The following is an 18,686-nucleotide window of genomic DNA, read 5'->3' as shown; positions in this document are numbered from 1 at the left end:
ACACTCCCTGGGTTCCCCATCATAGTTTTGTCTTTTTCCCACTTGGTTGCCCCACGGAAAAGCTTGTTCAGAAAACACGCGTGTGTGTAATGGGTCAGTGTTCTTGCCTGCAGCTCCTATTTCGGTAGAGATCACGTACGTGGATATGCCAGGATGCACTTGTGTGAGGGGCGCGGGGGCTGCCCGCCCGGTGTTTTCTGATAAGGGGACGCTGTACCCCAACATTCAAGGGAGGGTTGCATCTCCATGGCCAACTCAAGTTTGAGGAAAATGCTTTCGTTCTTCCGTGGGTGGGTTCACTAGCCTATCAGCTCTGTCCGAAAACTGGACGATTCAGAGACTTTTCACAGCCCCCCACCTGTTTATAGGAACAAACAGGAGTATTTCTAAGTTTCGCCCCATTTTGTAGGAACCGGGAGACACCGTAGCTAAGTCATTCTCACGACACCTTGGGAGTCATTTTGCTTTGACTCTATTAATTGTGTTTTCTATCTCGTTCTCATATTTCAACAGTTTCCCTTTGGCCGTGTATTGCCTTTTCCTGAGTTCACTGTTACTAAGGGAACTGTCATCCCCAGTTTGCAAGAGCCGCGTGCCCCCTTGGTGCACTTGCGCATGTTCAGATAGCCTGCAGAATGTTATCTGCTCCCGCCCTGATCCCTCCCGTTCTTAAGCACATTGGACCATGTGGAACGGGCCTTCCAGACTGTTGCTTTCTGACATTACAGATCCCAGCGTCGGCCGCTACCATGTGCAGTGGTTTCCACAAGTCTGTACCCACAATGAATCTGCCAGAACAGACACGTCGTCGGCCACGACCCAGGTAAGTTGTGCCAACTGTGTGTCCCATGGATAAGTCCCTCTCACTATTCAATAAGCCACTGGAGAAAAAATGAAAACACAACCGTCCCTATCGTCACCTGTTCTCAATGTTACGTCAAGAGCTTATTCTGCTGTCCACCTGGCAGGTCCTAGAATGCAAGGATGAAAGACACCCTTGTTAAGGTTGTCCCAGATCAGAGGGAAATGCTTCTGGGTCCCCAGTGGCCCCTACCTCATCCAGTTAATGAGACACGTTACTTGTCCCATCCACCATGCACTGACGTTTTGACTTTTAACTTGAAGAGAACAGTAAGCTCCTTGGGGATAGTAACCCCATCTGTACGATGCAACAGAGTCTTCCAAATATTTGGGGTTAATGCATGAGTTACAGAGCAGAATCCACAGACCGACAAAAAACGTCTCAGACGGCATTGAATTATGCCCGGGGTTGATGACAGCGATTTATAGGGCAGTTGAAAATATCCAGCGGCCTGGCCTCAAACGCATAATATATGGATATGTGATATTTACCTAGAACATTTTTCTTCTGGATATTTTCTAAAGCAACAAGTGGGGGGGCAGGAGGCTTTTACTTCTTTTGCTTTGCGTGCTGTGGACTCGTATGGAACCTGGCTTATTTTCAGGGGCCTAGACATCGTGATTCATTCCCTTTAGAAACTCGGAAGGTGGTAATACCTACTTGCTGAGCACAGATGACGTCTCTGGTAGAAATAAGAACCCAAATCCCGAAAAGGCACTCTGCTGAAAGGTTTAAGATGCATCTGTTTCCACTTTTAAACGACTCGTCCACCCGTTTAATTGATTTTCCTGTCAGGATGGCACAATGGCTCAGTCACCTGTTGCTACGGGCGTCTGTCTTCTGTGACACATGAAAGCATTCCTGAAATAGCCGAGAAGCAGTCACCTTGCTGGCTAACTGGCGATTCCAATATGTTCCCGTGTAAAGTGCAGATTCATTGCTAAGAAAAAGCAATTCACGTTCCCAGGGACACCCAGCCGGCTGGGGTTCCTCACTGGTCACCGTTGGGTGTCAGCCTTCCTCTGGGCCTACGTGTCACCTCTCGATCAAGGGCCAGGCCTCCCCTTCACACATTTCCACATTTCCTGACCCCAGCGACTTCTCCTGACTCAGGCGCCTCAGTTTTCATTTTAATTGTTGACTCCGTTTTTCACGACTCTGTGCTACTGTCTGGCAGCGACCGCCCCTCGTCACCCCAAGGGAAGCAGACAAAGAACCCCATCTGCATCGCTGACACACGGGCACGTAGCCCTGATGCCATCAATTAGGATGGATAAGCATAGCAGACGCGTGTGAAAACGTGTTACCACCACGTCATCATTCCATCGACCTGTGAAGTCGTATTTGAGGTCTCATAATCCTCCGCAGTCTGGCCTGTTTTTCGAATTTCTAGTGAATCACCCTGGTACGGCACGAAGTGACAACAGCTACTCCGAAAGGGGGAAAACATACAGTGCTCAAGAATATCTTCATTTGTTCAAAAGAAACACGTACACACACACTAAGCCTGTGTCTTGGAGAATCCTGAGCTCGCCTGAGCCTACTTTTCTCTTGAAAGGAACTCGTTTTGTATTGACAGCTTTCCACGCACCTGCCCTGCTGCCAGTTCCCACACGCTGCTCGTCCCACGCCGTGGAGGGTGTCACCGCTGTAAGTCGCCACAGCACGGGATGTGTTTCCTTGGTACTTGTTATAAAAGCCACGTCGCACCCACTCCACACACAGGAAACTCCCCTTGTTGGAATATGATTTCATCTCCTGCCAATTTTCTTTGCCTCCCTAATGAGACTGATAACTAGCATACTCTCTCTCTTGCTCTAGGAAAATTATATCATTCTTCAAGATCTAGCGTTTTCCTGCAAATATAAGGTGACTGTCCAACCCGCGCGGCCGAAGGGCCGCTTGAAGGCAGAAATCGTTTTCTTCACGACGCCACCGTGCTCTGCTCTTAAGGGGAGAAGCCACGAGCACATCAGCTGCCCTGGAGAGGCAGGTACGTGGGACCGGAAGTTCTGACGGCTATGACCTTGGCCACTTCCGAAGCCAAACCTCATTTCACAAAGCCTGCTGTCTAAATTGTATGTTGATATGATAGCCTAGTTTGGAGGTTACATACATATACACGAGTGCAAGCATTATTTTATAATTCTAACAGCAGTGGAAATACTAGTATCGCTGGCAATATTATTCCTTTAGAAATGCAGCCAAACCTTTATATATGGCTTGTGTTTGGCCGTCCTTCATGGGAGCTATTTTGTTTTTATCCCGCCTCTTTGCCATGTGGATTCTCTCTCCACAGTTTCCACACCCCGTGTCTTCACATTCTAGCCCCTTCTCCTGGTGAAGCCCCTTTCCTGCATTCCCTCTGCTAGGAAGCCCCCTAACCTCCTTCTAGTAACTTCTAATAACTCTTCTGATAACTTTAATATCTGTCCTTGACACCACACTCACTTCTGTCCTCTAAGAAAGGGCCAACCTTGCCTGATTGCAAAATTCTTGCTGCTTTTCCCATCCCCACAGCCAGAGCCTAAAAACCATCCCCCAAGGATCAGAAGCTCTTGGCACCTCCTTGCCTTTATGGGAATACTGCTCAGATCCTGTTCCCCCAGGCCCCCCAATGTCCGCGGTTCATTGGAAACCATGCTCCCCGCTGAGGCCAGACTGCCCCCCTCTGCTCCGCGGAGAGTCTGCCCAGACTTCCGACGCTGACTATCACACAGGCCCCACTTCTGCCTCTGCTCCCGTGGCCTGACCCTGCTTTCCGTCTCCACGTCCCTACAGGTCCTGTTCTTCACAATGTGCTGGCCAAGCCGGAGAACCTTGCTGCTTCGTTCGTCGTCCGCGATGCCAACATCACGGGCCACTTCTCCTGGAAGATGGCCAAGGCGAACCTGTACCAGCCCATGACGGGCTTCCAGGTGACGTGGGCCGAGGTGACGACAGAGAGCAGACAGAACAGCCTGCCCAACAGCATCATCTCCCAGTCCCAGATCCTGCCTTCTGTAGGTACCAACTCAGCCACCACGTCCACGTCGCTCCCTCACGGGTCCCCGCTGCTCGTGGGTGACGCCCGTCGGGTCGCACGCTTCTGTCGTGCTCAGGGCTGTCCTGCTGAGTCTTACTTCTACATTTTCTGCTTCCGAATGTGTCCTTTTGCAAGGAACCAGCACATCGCAAGCAGTATTCTGAATAGAAGGAACTTTCCTCTCCATGAGTTCCGAGAGCCAGCGCCTCAGCAGACCGTATCCTGTCTGTCTTGTATATTAGTCGGTTAACCGTTTTCTCCTGTCTTGGTTGACCCGTGTCCCTCTGGCCAAGCAGACCTGCCCTGTTGGAAATGTTAAATTAGGGTGGGGGCTGGGGAAGGAAGGAGCTAAAAGAAGCTTGTTGTTTCTCTTCTTTGCATCCTTCGAATTTGGCGAGAGCCCATAATGAGCTGGCCTATCTTCCCGGCCACTTAATTCCTTGGCTTGGAAAAAAACAAAACCATGTATGGGCTTTTACCCTCTTTCAAAATGCCCTTACACGATCCAACTTCTGCTCGAAAAAGAAGAAAAAAACAACAAAAACAAACTTAAATCCTGGAAGGAAAAATGCCATGGAATTAGAAAGTAGTTATTGTTCGAATGTGTTAGGTTTTGTTGAGTTTTGAGAAGAAGCTCTTGGCATAAAAAGAAACATTTTCAGTCATGGGCGCTGGCAGATACTGTGTTTTAAGGGAAAGAGTTGGCCCGTTCGCGGAGATTTGAATTATCAAGAATTCCCATCACGAGATGTGCCGATGAAAAGTGCAGACCATGGGAAAGTCTTAGGGTAAGGAATGTAACACGCGCTCCCATGGGTGAGCCTGAGAACTGGGCCTTCGGCGCTGTGTAACGCTGCCCGGGGTGTCAGGCTGCCAGGAACGGAGCTGGGTGCTGTCACTGCCCGGCACAGACGTCTGGCAATCCGGAGACACATTCTCTGGATCCCTCTGCCGTGTGGAACACCACTGACTGTGGCTTTGTGCGTTACTGTGGCTTTGTGGTCACAACGTATATCTGCTGTCTGTGTGGGGGGGGTTTAGAAGGTCATTGATGAGCTGCTCGTTTTGTGTGATTCTCTCAGGATCACTACGTCCTCACGGTGCCCAGTCTGAGGCCATCCACCCTGTATCGACTGGAAGTACAAGTGCTGACCGCAGAGGGGGAAGGGCCCGCCACCGTCAAAACCTTTCGGACCCCCGACTTCCCACCATCGTCAGCACACAGTGAGTGCCGGGCACAGAGGTCCCTCCCCTGCCAGGGCTCCCGGGCAGAGAGACGTCTTGGGGAAAAACTAAAATAAATCACTAGAGAGGCCTGTGACATAGGGCTTTCTCCTTATCTGAAAACTCTGCCTCCCCGCTTGTGTCTGCTTATTGGATGTTATTTTAGCAGCAATTCTATGACTGACGCTTAAGGGCTCTCTGTCATCCCTTCCTTTCTTTTTTTCTTTTCATTTTCCCTTTTCCTTTGCTTCCTTCCATTTATTTTCTATGTAATGCATGCTTTTCCCTTGTCCTGTAAACCATAAGTACATACGGGGGTAAAATCTATAATCTCTTATCAATCTGAAACACTTTTATAACATTTTGCTCAGGAGCTTATTATTACATAAGTTTTCAGTAATATATGACATAACTTTTCTTCATAACAAGACCCAAATCAATCTACTTGATGTATTGCTAATCCAAGTAAATTTTTTTTAAATTACCTACTGTTTCAAAACAACGAGGCTCTTGCTGATTTTTAAATATGTATTTTGTTTATTTTTTTTTTCCAGCTTAAAAAGGCATGTCTAAAGTTTTGCGTGTTGATAAGAAAGTTGCGAAGTAATCCTAGTTTTACTTCTGATTTTCTTTTTTTAAATGGTGGATCAAATTCCCCCTTTGTGTGGCATCTAAAGAAAACCAAAACCTATCACCACGGGAGCTTGGCGGCCCCTGACCTTTGTAAGGACTGGGTGACTGCGCTCCCAATATTCCTCCATTGAAATTCTGTTGCATTAAAAGTATTTAATTTTTAAAGTCTTTTGAGGAAACAGAGGATTTTGATTTGCTTATATAATTTAAACCTCAGAGAAGGAGCTCATCCCCTTTCTCTCGTGATTTTATGGGTTTCCCAGGAAGCAAAGGAGGGAAGAGGGGCAACAGGGAAGGGCGAGGAGAGGAAGATGGAAGGAAGGAAGCATGTCTGTCCTTTCCAGTGCGGAAAAGACACAGAAGGGGGAGGGCTCATTCGCCTGGGTCTCCGGCTTTCACTCCCCATAAACGTATTTACTCCGACCGTTTACTCATTATATAGAAAGCGAAATGCCCGATACGTATGTTCTGTCCCAGGACCTCACCTGAAGCATCACCACACACATCGCCACAAGCCTTCTCCAGAAAGGTACTAAACGGCTCCAAGCGACGTCTGGAACTGAAGGAACGAGGAAGCTTGCTGAACTTCAGGCCTAGCCATGCACACTTCTGGAAGCAGACACTCTTTCCCATGGACGTCACTTTCCCACGGATGTCACTCACCCACACAACTTCTGGGCACTGGGTGCTTCTGTCCATCACGGAGGTATCACCTCGTCAGCCGGCAAAGATGGACCTATTTTCCGTGAGCATGGAGAAAACGAACCCTTAAGCCTATTTTAACTGCAAATTCTGCATTCCTAGGCGGTTTGGCTAATCTCGACTGGATGATTCCAGAACTAAGATTTCCCTGAGTTTGGAGCAGCAAATTCTCAAGATGCATCCGTGTAACAGAGACTCAATTTATATGCACAGTAAGCGTAAAAGTAACCCGCGAAGCTTTTATTAAATTATTGATTCAATTTGCAAAACCAACTAACATTATACAGTTTTTGTTTTTGTTTTCATTATACAGTTTTTAGGCCCCCCATTTATTCAAATCTGGCATAAGATGCTTTTTATTACGTGTGACTTTTAACTGGAATGTTTAACCTGAAATATACCAGTTAACACATTTAAAATGCTCCTATTTCAGGTATCCTGAGCGTCATTTTATATACAAAGAAAAATGAGCGTTCCATCGTAAATCATGACTTATGAGAAACCTCCAAAGCAGGAAAGAGTCAATGAATTAAGCTGCTATCCAGACTTTGCCTTGGAGAAATGATAAGCCTTTTTAATATTTCATCCTATAATATGAGGGACTTCCCTGATATATTATTTATATTTACCTTTTTTTCCTTAACGCGGAAAACAGCTACTGGTACTCTTGTTTACCCCTTTTATGTATCTAAAATTTTGCAAAACCCTCCTGCTTACAAGGAAAACATCCCAACTATGGATTCAAATCTTTACCAAGATTTGCCGTTTCTTAATCAAAGGAATCTACTTGTATGGGAGCATATTCTCAGTGATATGAAAGCGGGGAGGGGGCTTTGCTTGCTAGAGAAGGGAGTTATTTGGCTTTACCCGAACATGGTCAAATCTATGAAATGTTTTTGTTTGGAAAATTCCCCAGGCTCCAAACTTCTGCCTTGTAGCATGAACTCAAGTCACAGCATGTTATCAGTATGTAGTGTTGCAGTGTATTTTGGGGCAAACTCAAACACAGAAATGTCTCATTTAGTCATTCGTCTTGAGGGAATACCCACATACGTGGTCTGGTTTGAAATATGCATATGTGGGTGCATATAGTTGAAAGCGTGTGCATGTATTTGTGTGTGTGTGTGTGTGTGTGTGTATATATATACACACACACATGCATATATACGTATATATAGATGGACATGCCTACACCTTCCGCATGAATTGAATCACTAAGGGAATTGTTTTCACAGCTCACCAACAGTGGATAAAGACATAGTTCTTATAAAGGTCATGTGGGTAATATATTTTCCCCATCGATGTGGCTGAGAAAAGAGCAATTTATCAAAACGACACATTTTGAAGGAAAAGCTTCCTTGTTTCAATATCCACCTAAGTACAATGGGGACATTTTCAGTAACGTTATTCTTAGGTGTCGCCGGTGGGAATTGGTGCTGGTCACGTTGTGGTGTCCTGAAAGCGTGCACTGGCCACTCCTGGGACAGCTGTCCAGCTCAGGACGCCTTCACTCCAGGCAGCGTCACTGCTGGGTCTCAAAGCAGATGCCACGTAAAGGGGACAGAAACCGTTTTTATTATTATATTCATGCCTATCTTTAGGGAGCATCGCCTGTAAGCATGGATCCCTGACAATTGGTACCGAACACCGTTTCCTGTGTGTTAAAAGTGAAAATGGGATAATGCAGGAAATGTCTTGCAGCTTTGTGCAAATGACAGGAGTGGAAGTCTGAGGACAGACGTGCACGTGCGTTCAGAGTAAGGTTTTCTGTAGCTCCGCACGTGGTCTGGGATGGACGTACCACAGGTATTGTGAAATCACCTGGTTCGAAGAATTATACATTTTGAAAGGAGAAATCAAGAAACCACCTTCATTTAAAACACTCCCTAGCTGGAGGAAAAACAAAAAAGCACCAAAACACAAAAACCCAAAAACAAATCATGGTGAGCGCGTCTCTAAAATTACGATTTTTTTTCTAGTGTCCCTACAGCATCTGGACTGCAAATTCCTAGAATTTCAAAAAGGAAAATGTCTAATTATCAGCTGCAAGTGTGTCTTTTACCTTAATTTGTCATGAGCAAATCCTAGTATGTGTGCCCCCCAATTTTTGTGCTGCTATAGAGTTTAACATGCAGGAGTATGTACATAGATACAACATATTACTATTATATAGGTTTAACTTTATAAAATTTAAGTATGTTCCTTCTGTCTGGGTAATAGACATTGGGCAAATATATTTTTACTTTGGATGAAGGTTCTGAAGCATACCCCCTTCCTTAGAAAATCTAAAGCCCTCTTATGAGCATGTAATTTTGCTATGATGTTCAGTAATTTCAATTTTATTAGTATCATTGGAAGAAAAATGCTATTAGGCAATTAAAGAAACATAAGCTTCTTTTATGAATTTCAACAATCTCCAATAACATTCAAATGAGCAAAAATATAATTTTTTGAATTATAAAAATTTGAGTGCCCTAATCAAGGGATAACATCTGTTTTTTATTAAAAAAACAAAACAGTTTTACTGGCTAATTCTCTAATGTTTTACTGAAATTAGATGCATTTCTCTCCCAGGAGAAAAAATATGTTCCGTGATAGCATTTGCTCTTTAAAAAACTAAGCTCATTGCCACATAAACTTATCAAACGCAGCTGGCTGCCCTGACATAGGCTGCAGCAACGTGCATTCTTTTCTTTTACAACAGTCACTGTAATGATCGGTTTGTCTGTGTTTCCCCTCGTTTTTATAAGTCGCACTCCAGGGAGCGATTTTTATACACGAATGGGTACCCTTTCAAGTCACTTAGTGTTTTAACATGACCTGTTACAGATGACCAGGTTGGACAGGCAACATTTAGTAAACAAAATTCAAAGAATAAAACTACGTCTACATCCTAGAAACCTAAATGCCTTGCATCCACGTCTGTAGACCACGGTCTTCTCCCCGCAGTTGACTCTGCCTGTGGGGGGCCGTCCTGGGCCCTGTAGGGGCTTAAGTAGCACCCCTGGTCTCCACCCACCAGATGCTAGTAGCACCTCCCCCAACGTGTGACAACCAGCGACTGTCCACACGTTGACAAAAAAGTCACCCCCGGTTGAGAACCACAGTCCAAGGAGCCCCTGTAAAACGCAATAGTAAGCCCCGGAGCTGGGGACCAGCTGGCAGTTACATTTGACTTCAGAGCTTGAAACTGTGTCTTTTATGTCCACTGAAAAACCAGTTTAAGAGACTGCAGTTTGACTTGTGTCTGCGTCGTGCAGGTACGAATAGTCAAATCCCACGTGTCAGCGCCATCTGTGGATGCCTTCCCGATTCAATGCCCTTCCTTCCCCCGGGAGCCGTGGACTGCTTCTAACTCGTTATATCAGACAAGCCCCACGTTGTAACCTGAACAGAGACGCTAAGTATCTGTTGCATGTCCTTTAAAATTCATTTAAAATGCAGAGAAATACATAGAGATGGTGACTCTCACCTGTGGTTGAGCATGGCCAGACTCAGGGTCTTACCTGTACTGAGTCTTATGTCACGTTATGCAATGGACCGTGTGATTAACAGAGGTCTACGTGTAAAGTTACTGTTTTCTTCTTAATTATATTGTAGTGTGCGGATAACAAACTGCTACCTTCTCTTCCAGATGGTCTGTAGAATCCTGTCCCTTACCAGCGGCCATTTAAAGTCCATATTTATTTATGTATGTAATAAAAGAGGTTTGATTTTTGTGTGTGTGTCATGTTATTTAGAGAGAAGTCATCTTGTAAAAAATAAAAAGCATTTTGTAAAAAAACGAAAAAGTATTGTAAATAGCCTGATATTGTGACTCATTATTTTCATGTTAGAGTTTGTACATACTAATTCAGTAATAAAGCATCCTTAAATCTGCCCACTGGACTAGACTCATTTATTTCCAAAAGGAAAAAAAAAAAAAAAAAAAAAACCTGTTTAAGAAGAAAAATGAGCAGTTTTCTACGCTGCCAGGAGATTAGAAAAGCCTAACTCTCCATGTCAGTATGAGTGGAATTTGAGGTCTGGTAAATGTAACAAGACCTCGTCATCCTAATGAAAGTATTTTGGAGTCTGACAATCAACGCTTCACAGTTCTTTGGTCATGTTTATAACTATTAGTCCCGATGGTTTTAGTGGCATTCTTTTGGAGCAAATCTACAGTTTTAAATGGCCCCCCACCTCCCCCTCTGCCCCCCCGATGTATCCATAACATGTGAGAGCTGGGTGGTGCAAACAAGCATTCATCCATACGTGTGTTTTTCAATGTTACTCATGACGTCGAAAGGTCCAAGTCTCCCGTGTCCAAAAAGCATGTGGAGAGCTTCTGTGTTCTCCACTTTGGGATGCAATGGATGCAGCCTGTCTAGTGGCGAATTAGAAGAACGCTGTTCCTTAAAGCATGACAAATAAAGTGGTGTCTTCCGGAGGAATCTGGGTCGTTCTTTTCTCCATCAAAACCACTTCTTTATTTACCTATCGTTTATCCAGCAGACATGTCCTCAGTTTCGTGCTGTGTGCCTGGTCCAGGTGTAGAGGTGGGACACTGAGCAAGAAGGGGAGCTCCCAGGATGCATCAGTTCTCCATTCCAGGAAACACTGTTGGCAGGGAGTGACAGAGGCTCCTGAGTATGAGGTGGGCAGTAAGACCTGTGTGGGACGGACAGTCCAGCTCAGACTTGAGCGATGGGAAGACATTTACCCAGGTGGTGACAGCCTCTGAAACCACAGCACATTATCAGCTCTAGGAAACTGATGTCAGTACCCCCCACAGAGCTTATTCGGATCTCACTGGGTGTTACAGGCTCACACTGTGTATGCATTTCGTTCTGTGTCATTGGATCACGTGTGCATGGAAGAGTGTTTAGGCAGAAGGGCACCTAAAAGACACAAATTAGTTTTAAGGCAGTACCGCATAGTTTTCGCACATTTCCCTAAGGCTGGATGCATTTGTTTTAGGCAGATTTGAAGTTTAATGCTACAGAAATGACCCACTCAATCTGCATTTGATGCTGGCTTGAATTTCACGTGATGCATTCTTTGCTAAGACGGCTTTATGCCTCACAAAGTCTCCCTCAAAAAATCCGTCTTGTCCAATGAAACCAAATTTATATGTAAATAAAATCTGTGGATTGGAAGTCATTTCACAAACAGAGAAATTCAAGGGCATAGTTATGGTCTGGATGTAGATTTGAGGGAGGGGACAAACGAAAAACAAACAAACAAAAAACAGTGAATTCATTACTGTTTGGAAAGTTCGACAGCACCCATAGTAGGAGGGTGATTCGAGCTTCTGATTAAAGTGACACTTGAAGATTGACTTTTGAACAATGACCTCTGATTATGCGCACAAACCCCGGGTCAGACGCCGTCCAAACTGACTTCTTATCAGAATGCCTGGGGGAGCTTTCAAGAAGAGCAGGGTCTTCTGGCGCCTTCAGATCTGGAGTGAATGGTGGCTGTGAGGGCTGTTTTCAAGGGTCCCGAGAATTCTAACAGGCACCCCGTGTTGAGAACCACTGCGGCGGACGATGTGGAGATAGGGGATGGTAGCTGTTGTAAACATCCCTGCTTGCAAGCCCGATGAAGTGACAAGCTACCGAGAAGCATCACGCCGTCCACTGACGTTCCCTCCCCACCATCTGCTGCGCTACATTCCACGTCAAGATACGGCTGTAGATGTGAGTGTGATGCATGCCGATACACACAGGTGTAGACAGCTGCCCGAGTGCGTAGACATTTCCCATTTGATCTTCTGTTGGGCGGGATTTACTGGGGGAAATGTTGATGAAACACAGGGCTAGTCCAAGCTGGTTTCAGCCATTCTAGGGTGTCGTTAGAAGAGATTACATCTGTCACACAGGGTGTCATGTGGGGTCTCAGCTCCCGGTCCCCACATAAGAATGCAGGACATGGTGAGGCCAAAAAGGAACACCCACGGAGCCATAGGTAGGGGAATCACACCACTGTATTCTCGCTGGCGGCTGGGTTGTAGATACAAAAGCAAACATCTGCCAGTACCCAACAAGGGGTCTTCCTGCACCCTAGTCTCTCTGGTGGCCTGGGGAGATACAGGAAGTAGATTCCACATGATCTGCAATCCACCGTCCACTTCTCTGTCTGCCAACCAACCAACCAACCAACGCAGTCACGGCAATTACATCAGTGGCTAATGGCTCACTGGTTACAGCTGACGGCCAACCAGTCACAGCTGACGGCCATCTACTACCCGAGCCAGCGCCTTTCCCCGTGAGGCCGAGAGCCTGCAAACTGCTCTCTGGGACTCTGTCCCCACAACGCCTCTTCCCCGGCCTTGCGCAATGGCTCTCGGGCAGGCAGCTTGTCGTGACTGAAATGTAGTCTCATGGCTGCTTGGAATCTGTCAGTCGGCCTGCCGACAGCACCAGTGTGTGCAACCCGACGCCGGCTGGGCGGACCGTTTCATCCACAGGCTCTCGCCTTATCTCCAGCCACGCCCGTCAAATGCAGTCGGGCCCACTATGAAAAATAGACACCATCTGTCCTTCCTTGGAGTGGACCGTTTGGTAATGCAGTGGGTCCATCGTGAGCTCCCCTTTGTGTTTTCCTAGAGAAACAGCTAACAGAATGAACCTCTGGACCTAACATTTACCGAGGGCCAACTCATTGTACAGCACTTGGGGAAGCGTGTTACGGGCATCGGGCTAGCCGCATCGGGAGGCAGAGGACAGAGATACACAAATGGTTCCAGTCAGTTGCCGCAGCGCAGGTGGCTAGTGAGTGCCACGGTCTGAAAATGAGCCCAGGGCATGACCACCAGGCAGTATCCATGCAATTAACCAGTAGCCTCACCTGCCTGCCTGCCTCCAAGTACGAAAGATATCATGTTGCCTGCGAGTAATATGTGATTTTATATGTGTGTGTAAATATGTGTATGAAAGTGCGTGTGTGGGGACAGAGTCCCAGAGAGCAGTTTCCAGGCTCTCGGCCTCACGTGGAAAGGTGCGGGCTCGGGTAGTAGATGGCCATCAGTTGTAACTAGTTGGCCGTCAGCTGTAACCTAGTTACATCAGCTAGTTACTAGTTTACATCAGCTGTCAACTAGTTAGCCGTTAGCCACTGACGTAACTGCCGTGGCTGAGCTAGCAAGGGCAGACTGCCGCTAGCTAGTGGGTTGGTTGGTTGGTTGGTTGGCAGAGAAGCAGACGGCAGATTGCAGCTTGCGTGGCTCCTGCTTCCTGTGTCTCCAACCCAGTCACCAGCGAGAATATAGTGGTGTGACTCCCCTACCTATGGCTCCGTGGGTGTTCCTTTTTGGCCTCACCATATCCTGCGTTCTTGTGTGGGGAGCGGGAGCAGAGACCCTGCATGACAGTGTGTGACTATACCTGTGTGTGTAACTATAGGAGGTCTGACAATGAAGTTCATGAACTCATCCCAGAAAAAGGGCTACACACCTCACTGCTGAATATCCCTATGGTCACCTTCGAAGGACTCCCCTTGGGAAGCTGTGCACTGATGCCAGTGCCTAGTCCACCCTTCAAAGCAATGTTGGAACTCTTTTTCTGGAATGGCCATCAGAGCTGTCGTCGTATTACCCTCGATGTCCTGAATGTCATCAAAATGTCTTCCTTTCAATATTTCCTTTATCTTTGGGTAAAGAAAGAAGTCACTGGGGGCCAGATCAGGTGAGTAGGGAGGGGGTTCCAATACAGTTATTTGTTTACTGGCTAAAAACTCCTTCACAGACAGTGCTGTGAGCTGGTGCATTGTGATGCAAGAGCCATGAATTGTTGGTGAAAAGTTCAGGTCGTCTAACTTTTTCACGCAACCTTTTCAGCACTTCCAAGTAGTAAATTTGGTTGTTTGTCCACTTGGTACAAATTCACAATGAATAATCCCTCTGATATCAAAAAAGGTTAGCAACATCGGTGCAACAGGTTTGCGGATGTAATTGTCAGACCTCGTATGTATGAAATGTGTATATGAACTATGTATATATGTATAAAATACTATGTCTATGTCTGAAATGCATTTGCTACCAAATGTGTAAGCTACTAGATATATTTATCTATGTATAGCTAGAGAGCAAGTGAAGCATCATGTGACTTGCTATGGAGGAGGGTTTTTTGTTTATTCTGCTTTGTGTTTTGAGTTATATCTGACCGATTCCATCACAGTCTTGAAGGCGGGATGTTTTCAGAGCTGCTGAATTGATTCTAATTTGCAGCCGCAGAGGGAACCACCGCCTTTTGGGGTTTTCCACTCTCAGTGCGGATGGAAGGGTTTGGCAATTTGCCCACAACCTGACTTCCTCCCGATGTGACATGGGTCTGGCGAACGGCAGGTACACGAATGACGATGGCTAACGTGGAAGTTTGACAAAATCCCCCCTTTTTTCTCTCCTCCCCCCCTTATCCCGACAGCAACGGAGGAGGTGTCCTACTTGTTTCGTTATATTACACAGAAAATGATCCCTACGTTTTAGTTTCTGGGTAAATTTGGGAAACTGAATGCAGGAGACCCTTTGAAAGACTTAGAGACTGAGCCAAAGTTCTGCTTTCACAGTCCTGTTGGCACCGGCTGCCCGCCCTGGGGTTGGCAAATGTCTGCATTGTCCGCACTTGTCAGTGACTTCCTAAGTAGCCCGTGGGAAGGCGAGGCTGGAGGTTTTGGCAAGCCAAGGAAAAGAAGCTCCTCTGGGAGGTTTGACAGGGCTCAGTGTTCTGGTTTGGAAGCTAATACGTGCAGGGGGTGCGGTCTGTACATTTGGCTCTGTGCTGTGTTTGTGGGCGGTCATACGCCAGCTCCAACGGGACTGTGCACCGAACAGGCACTCGTGTGGGCATTTTGGATGAGCAGATGTTTTTCAGTGTATTTGTCCTACAGTTATACACCGACATAAGTGATTATCGAATGCACTTGATCAAGTGTGAAACCTGTCTCAGTCAGTCAGTCCTTTCCGCCACTTAAAAAAGTGTATTAACTGATGAGTGGATGGAAGACCCTGTATCATGCTTTGTCCACAGGAGGAGAATTCTGTATTTTTTTTCTAAGTGGATTGCACGCAAAGGTTGAGGATTTTATACTGAAAGTATTGACTAGTCTCCTGTTTGCAGAGTCATCATGCTGGAGGGAAAGGTTGATAAAAGGGGCCCCGGGGTTTCCATGGGCAGCGATGCAAAGCATTTTTGCGCCTTCTTCATTACCAAGTTCACTTACAACATTTCCGTCAGCCCGAGCGGCAGGGTGTGGGAGAAGATGCCAATGAGCTGTCACCTCTCCCAGGGTCATCCAGCACACCTGTCCTCGGCGTCCTCACACAGGTCCCCAGAAGTGGCACCAAGCCGAAGCCCGGGCCACATTCTGTCACAGGGTGTGAAAACCAAGGCTGCCCCTGCAGCTGCCACCCCCAGGCAGGCCTGAGTCCTCCACAGCTCTGCACCTACGTTCCTGTCTTTACAGGTGCTGTATTGTCATTTGGGCAAGTGCCAGCGTCCTCACGGGAGACCCAAAACCAACGCGTGCATATTTACCCGCTCGTTGAACAACCCAGCACCTGGCGAGGGAAAAGAAAAACGCTGCGTGAGGTACACGGGCAGCCATATCCAAGCCTGGCTTGGCATCGCCCGTCAGCCACCCAGCGACAACCCCGCTGCCCGACCTAGGATGGGCTGAAATCAGCACACAGGCTCCAGCGCAGAGGCACGACAGGGAACCTGAAACCTGTTTGATGGAGGTGGACGGCCATCCCCGTGAGGTCCGTGCAGAGCTTTCCCGACGTGACCCTTTGCAGGCATTTTCTTACTGCCTCCCAGTCATTTGGGAGGGTGGCTTTGTGTTGTGGGGTTGCTGTCCGTTGCCCTCACAGCCCCGCAGGACTCTCAGCATTGTGCCGGGGTTTGTTTTCTTGATGGCTGTCCAGAATCCAAAGGCAAGAAACTAAGGCTGGGCTTTGGGGCTGGGAGGGGGCCTTCCTGTCACTGCTGGCGTACAGCTGGGGAGCTTATTTGCATCCTCAGACACAGCTCTGTCAACCCAGGGTTACCTGCATGGGTGGGGGGCCCTGCTCAGCGAGGAGCCGTTAATTGGGGGTGTGGGGTGGAACAGGTAAGTGGCATATCTGATAACAAGGACGCAGGAATTCACCTGGGAAGCCCCAGCTCATTTGCGAGTGCAGACAATATGCAAAGGACCCAGCAGCCCTGCCCTGGGGACCACCCGGGGAACCTCAAAATGGAGCTGGGGGTGCAAGCCAGTCCTTAATCCCAGGGATACTTTCTGTGCAAAAGCGAGAGTCTTTCAGACAAGGGGAGATCTTGTGCTTCTTTGGGTTGAACAATTGAATCAAATATCCACAAAGTAAGGGCTTTCTTCAACCTATTTCTTCAGCCCCTTCCCAGCTTTAAACGAGGCAGGCGGGATGTGGGTGAAAGCGCGTCCCTACCGAAGGCCCATTTTTATAACAAGTGCATGTGACCGTACGCGTGGAAGAGCTTCCCTGTCTGATATGGGCCCTTCTTAGTGCCAAAGCGACAGCACATCATTCAGGGGATTCTTTGGGAGATTCAGGGAAATCTTGGAGCAGGATGTTAAGAATTGTTTTGGTTGATCCTTGGGAATCTTTTGTGTTACAATTTATGAAGCTCACTTTACCAAGAACCGAAGCAGAACTATTCCGAACTACAACATAATAGTTTCACACAGAGGGGCCGACAGAGCACGCCCTCACCGGATGGGCTGGGGGAGCTGGACTTCACTCTCCCAGACCCCGTCTCCTAGTGCAGCCACGGTCTCCAATCCTTTTCTTGTTCACTTACAACTCCCCCTAGTAAACAGTTTTAAGCATGCATCCTCAATTTGTTGCTATTCATTACTTTGCAAATTAGAGGCATGCATTATTGTATTCATGTATTACTTAAAATTGTAAAACCAACGCAGAAATAGAAAAAAAGCTGGGTTCCAATAAAATTGTAATGCAAAAATATTTTTCCACATATTCTTAGGTATAAAGGCTGCATATTCACTTTTATTCTCATTAAAATATAAATTAGCTTGAATAATGTCCAGGGATGGTCGACTTTTAATTGCTTTGCTAATTTGGAGGGCTTAATAGTAACAATTATTGATGACCTCAAGACATATACTCAGGGGACGTTCATGGCTGATGTGTAAATTCACATTTCAAATAATGCTCTTGATAACTTCCGATCTGGCAGGTGATTGCTTCATTGGACGGTGGTGGTACTGACCTCATAAAAGGCGAATGCAAAGCTTCTATGGGGATTAACCAGGAGAAGACTGCTGGCTCTTACCTTGGACTTCAGGTATGGAAAAATATTTTCAACCCACAGTTCTTCTGCAAGAAAATTCAGCTGCATGTCCATTTTTGGGGGGAGTGGGGTGGGGATGAGATTACTTAAACCTACATAAAATAATCTACAAAGCTACTGACTGGTGCATAGGGTCTGTTACTGATGAAAAGGTGGGGGTTAGGAAAGAGGCCAGGCCTGGGCTTCTCTGCGCTGGACAAACTCCCAACTGGCCCTGAGGAGCTCTGAGCCTCCAATGACATGGCACAGCTTATGCATCACGGGGGCTCAACATCAAGCCCACTGTCACAAATCAATACATCGTAGTCACTCTCTTTTTTATGTAGGCAGAAATAAGTATAAATGAAAGTTCTAGTACTTTCTTCCGACATCCAGACTGGTTGTCTTACGAACCTCACCATCAAGTGAGGCAACCATCATCGGAGAACAGCCAGACTGGGACCACCTCTGCGGAAATTTACCTCTGGGAGGGAACTGTAAAAAAACTCTAGCATCTTTCAGTTCACTCTGTGGCTGGGTGACGCCTGTGGCAGGAGAACACTTCTTGGGGTATCAAGAAAGGAAATATCCATCAGTGGTATTTCCATTTCCACAGATTATACCAACTCTAGTATGTGGACGTGAGGGTTATCTGGGGCAATCGCTATTTTGGTTATGCAATCCCCCAGCCATTCATGCAAGGGCATACGCATTTAAGAAATGAATTCAGGATGCAAATGAATCAATGACGCGTAAGGAGGGAGAAGTTTTGCTTGAATTCTCACCTGATCCATACTGGGCGTTCCAGCCTTCAAGATGGCGGCCACCAACAGCTGCCCTGGGGAGTGGGATCTGGTTTGGGCAGAGGATGGTGCTGGCGGCATGTAGATGTGTCGTGCAACACTATTTAGCAGCAAAGAGCATCGCTGTGTTCAGAAAGCTCTGTTTT

At 46.8% G+C, this 18,686-nt stretch overlaps 1 protein-coding gene across 4 annotated transcripts in view; it reads left to right on the top strand.

The window, feature by feature from the left end:
* ANOS1 (anosmin 1) overlaps positions 1-10,325 on the top strand; it is a 412,806-nt gene extending 402,481 nt beyond the window's left edge. For all 4 annotated transcript variants that reach the window (XM_074323216.2, XM_074323214.2, XM_074323215.2 and 1 more), the window contains 5 exons: positions 729-823; positions 2,684-2,855; positions 3,644-3,864; positions 4,970-5,111; positions 6,222-10,325. In XM_074323216.2, the coding sequence (XP_074179317.2) occupies positions 729-823; positions 2,684-2,855; positions 3,644-3,864; positions 4,970-5,111; positions 6,222-6,280 (689 nt within the window). In that variant the 3' untranslated portion in view covers positions 6,281-10,325. The remainder of the gene's footprint in view (positions 1-728; positions 824-2,683; positions 2,856-3,643; positions 3,865-4,969; positions 5,112-6,221) is intronic.
* The last annotated feature ends 8,361 nt before the right edge of the window (positions 10,326-18,686 follow it).

Source organism: Rhinolophus sinicus, chromosome 18, assembly GCF_057876585.1.
Source record: "Rhinolophus sinicus isolate RSI-liver-muscle chromosome 18, RSI-T2T, whole genome shotgun sequence".
NCBI classification, from domain to species: domain Eukaryota; kingdom Metazoa; phylum Chordata; class Mammalia; order Chiroptera; family Rhinolophidae; genus Rhinolophus; species Rhinolophus sinicus.
This window is presented reverse-complemented; position numbering and strand designations above follow the sequence as displayed.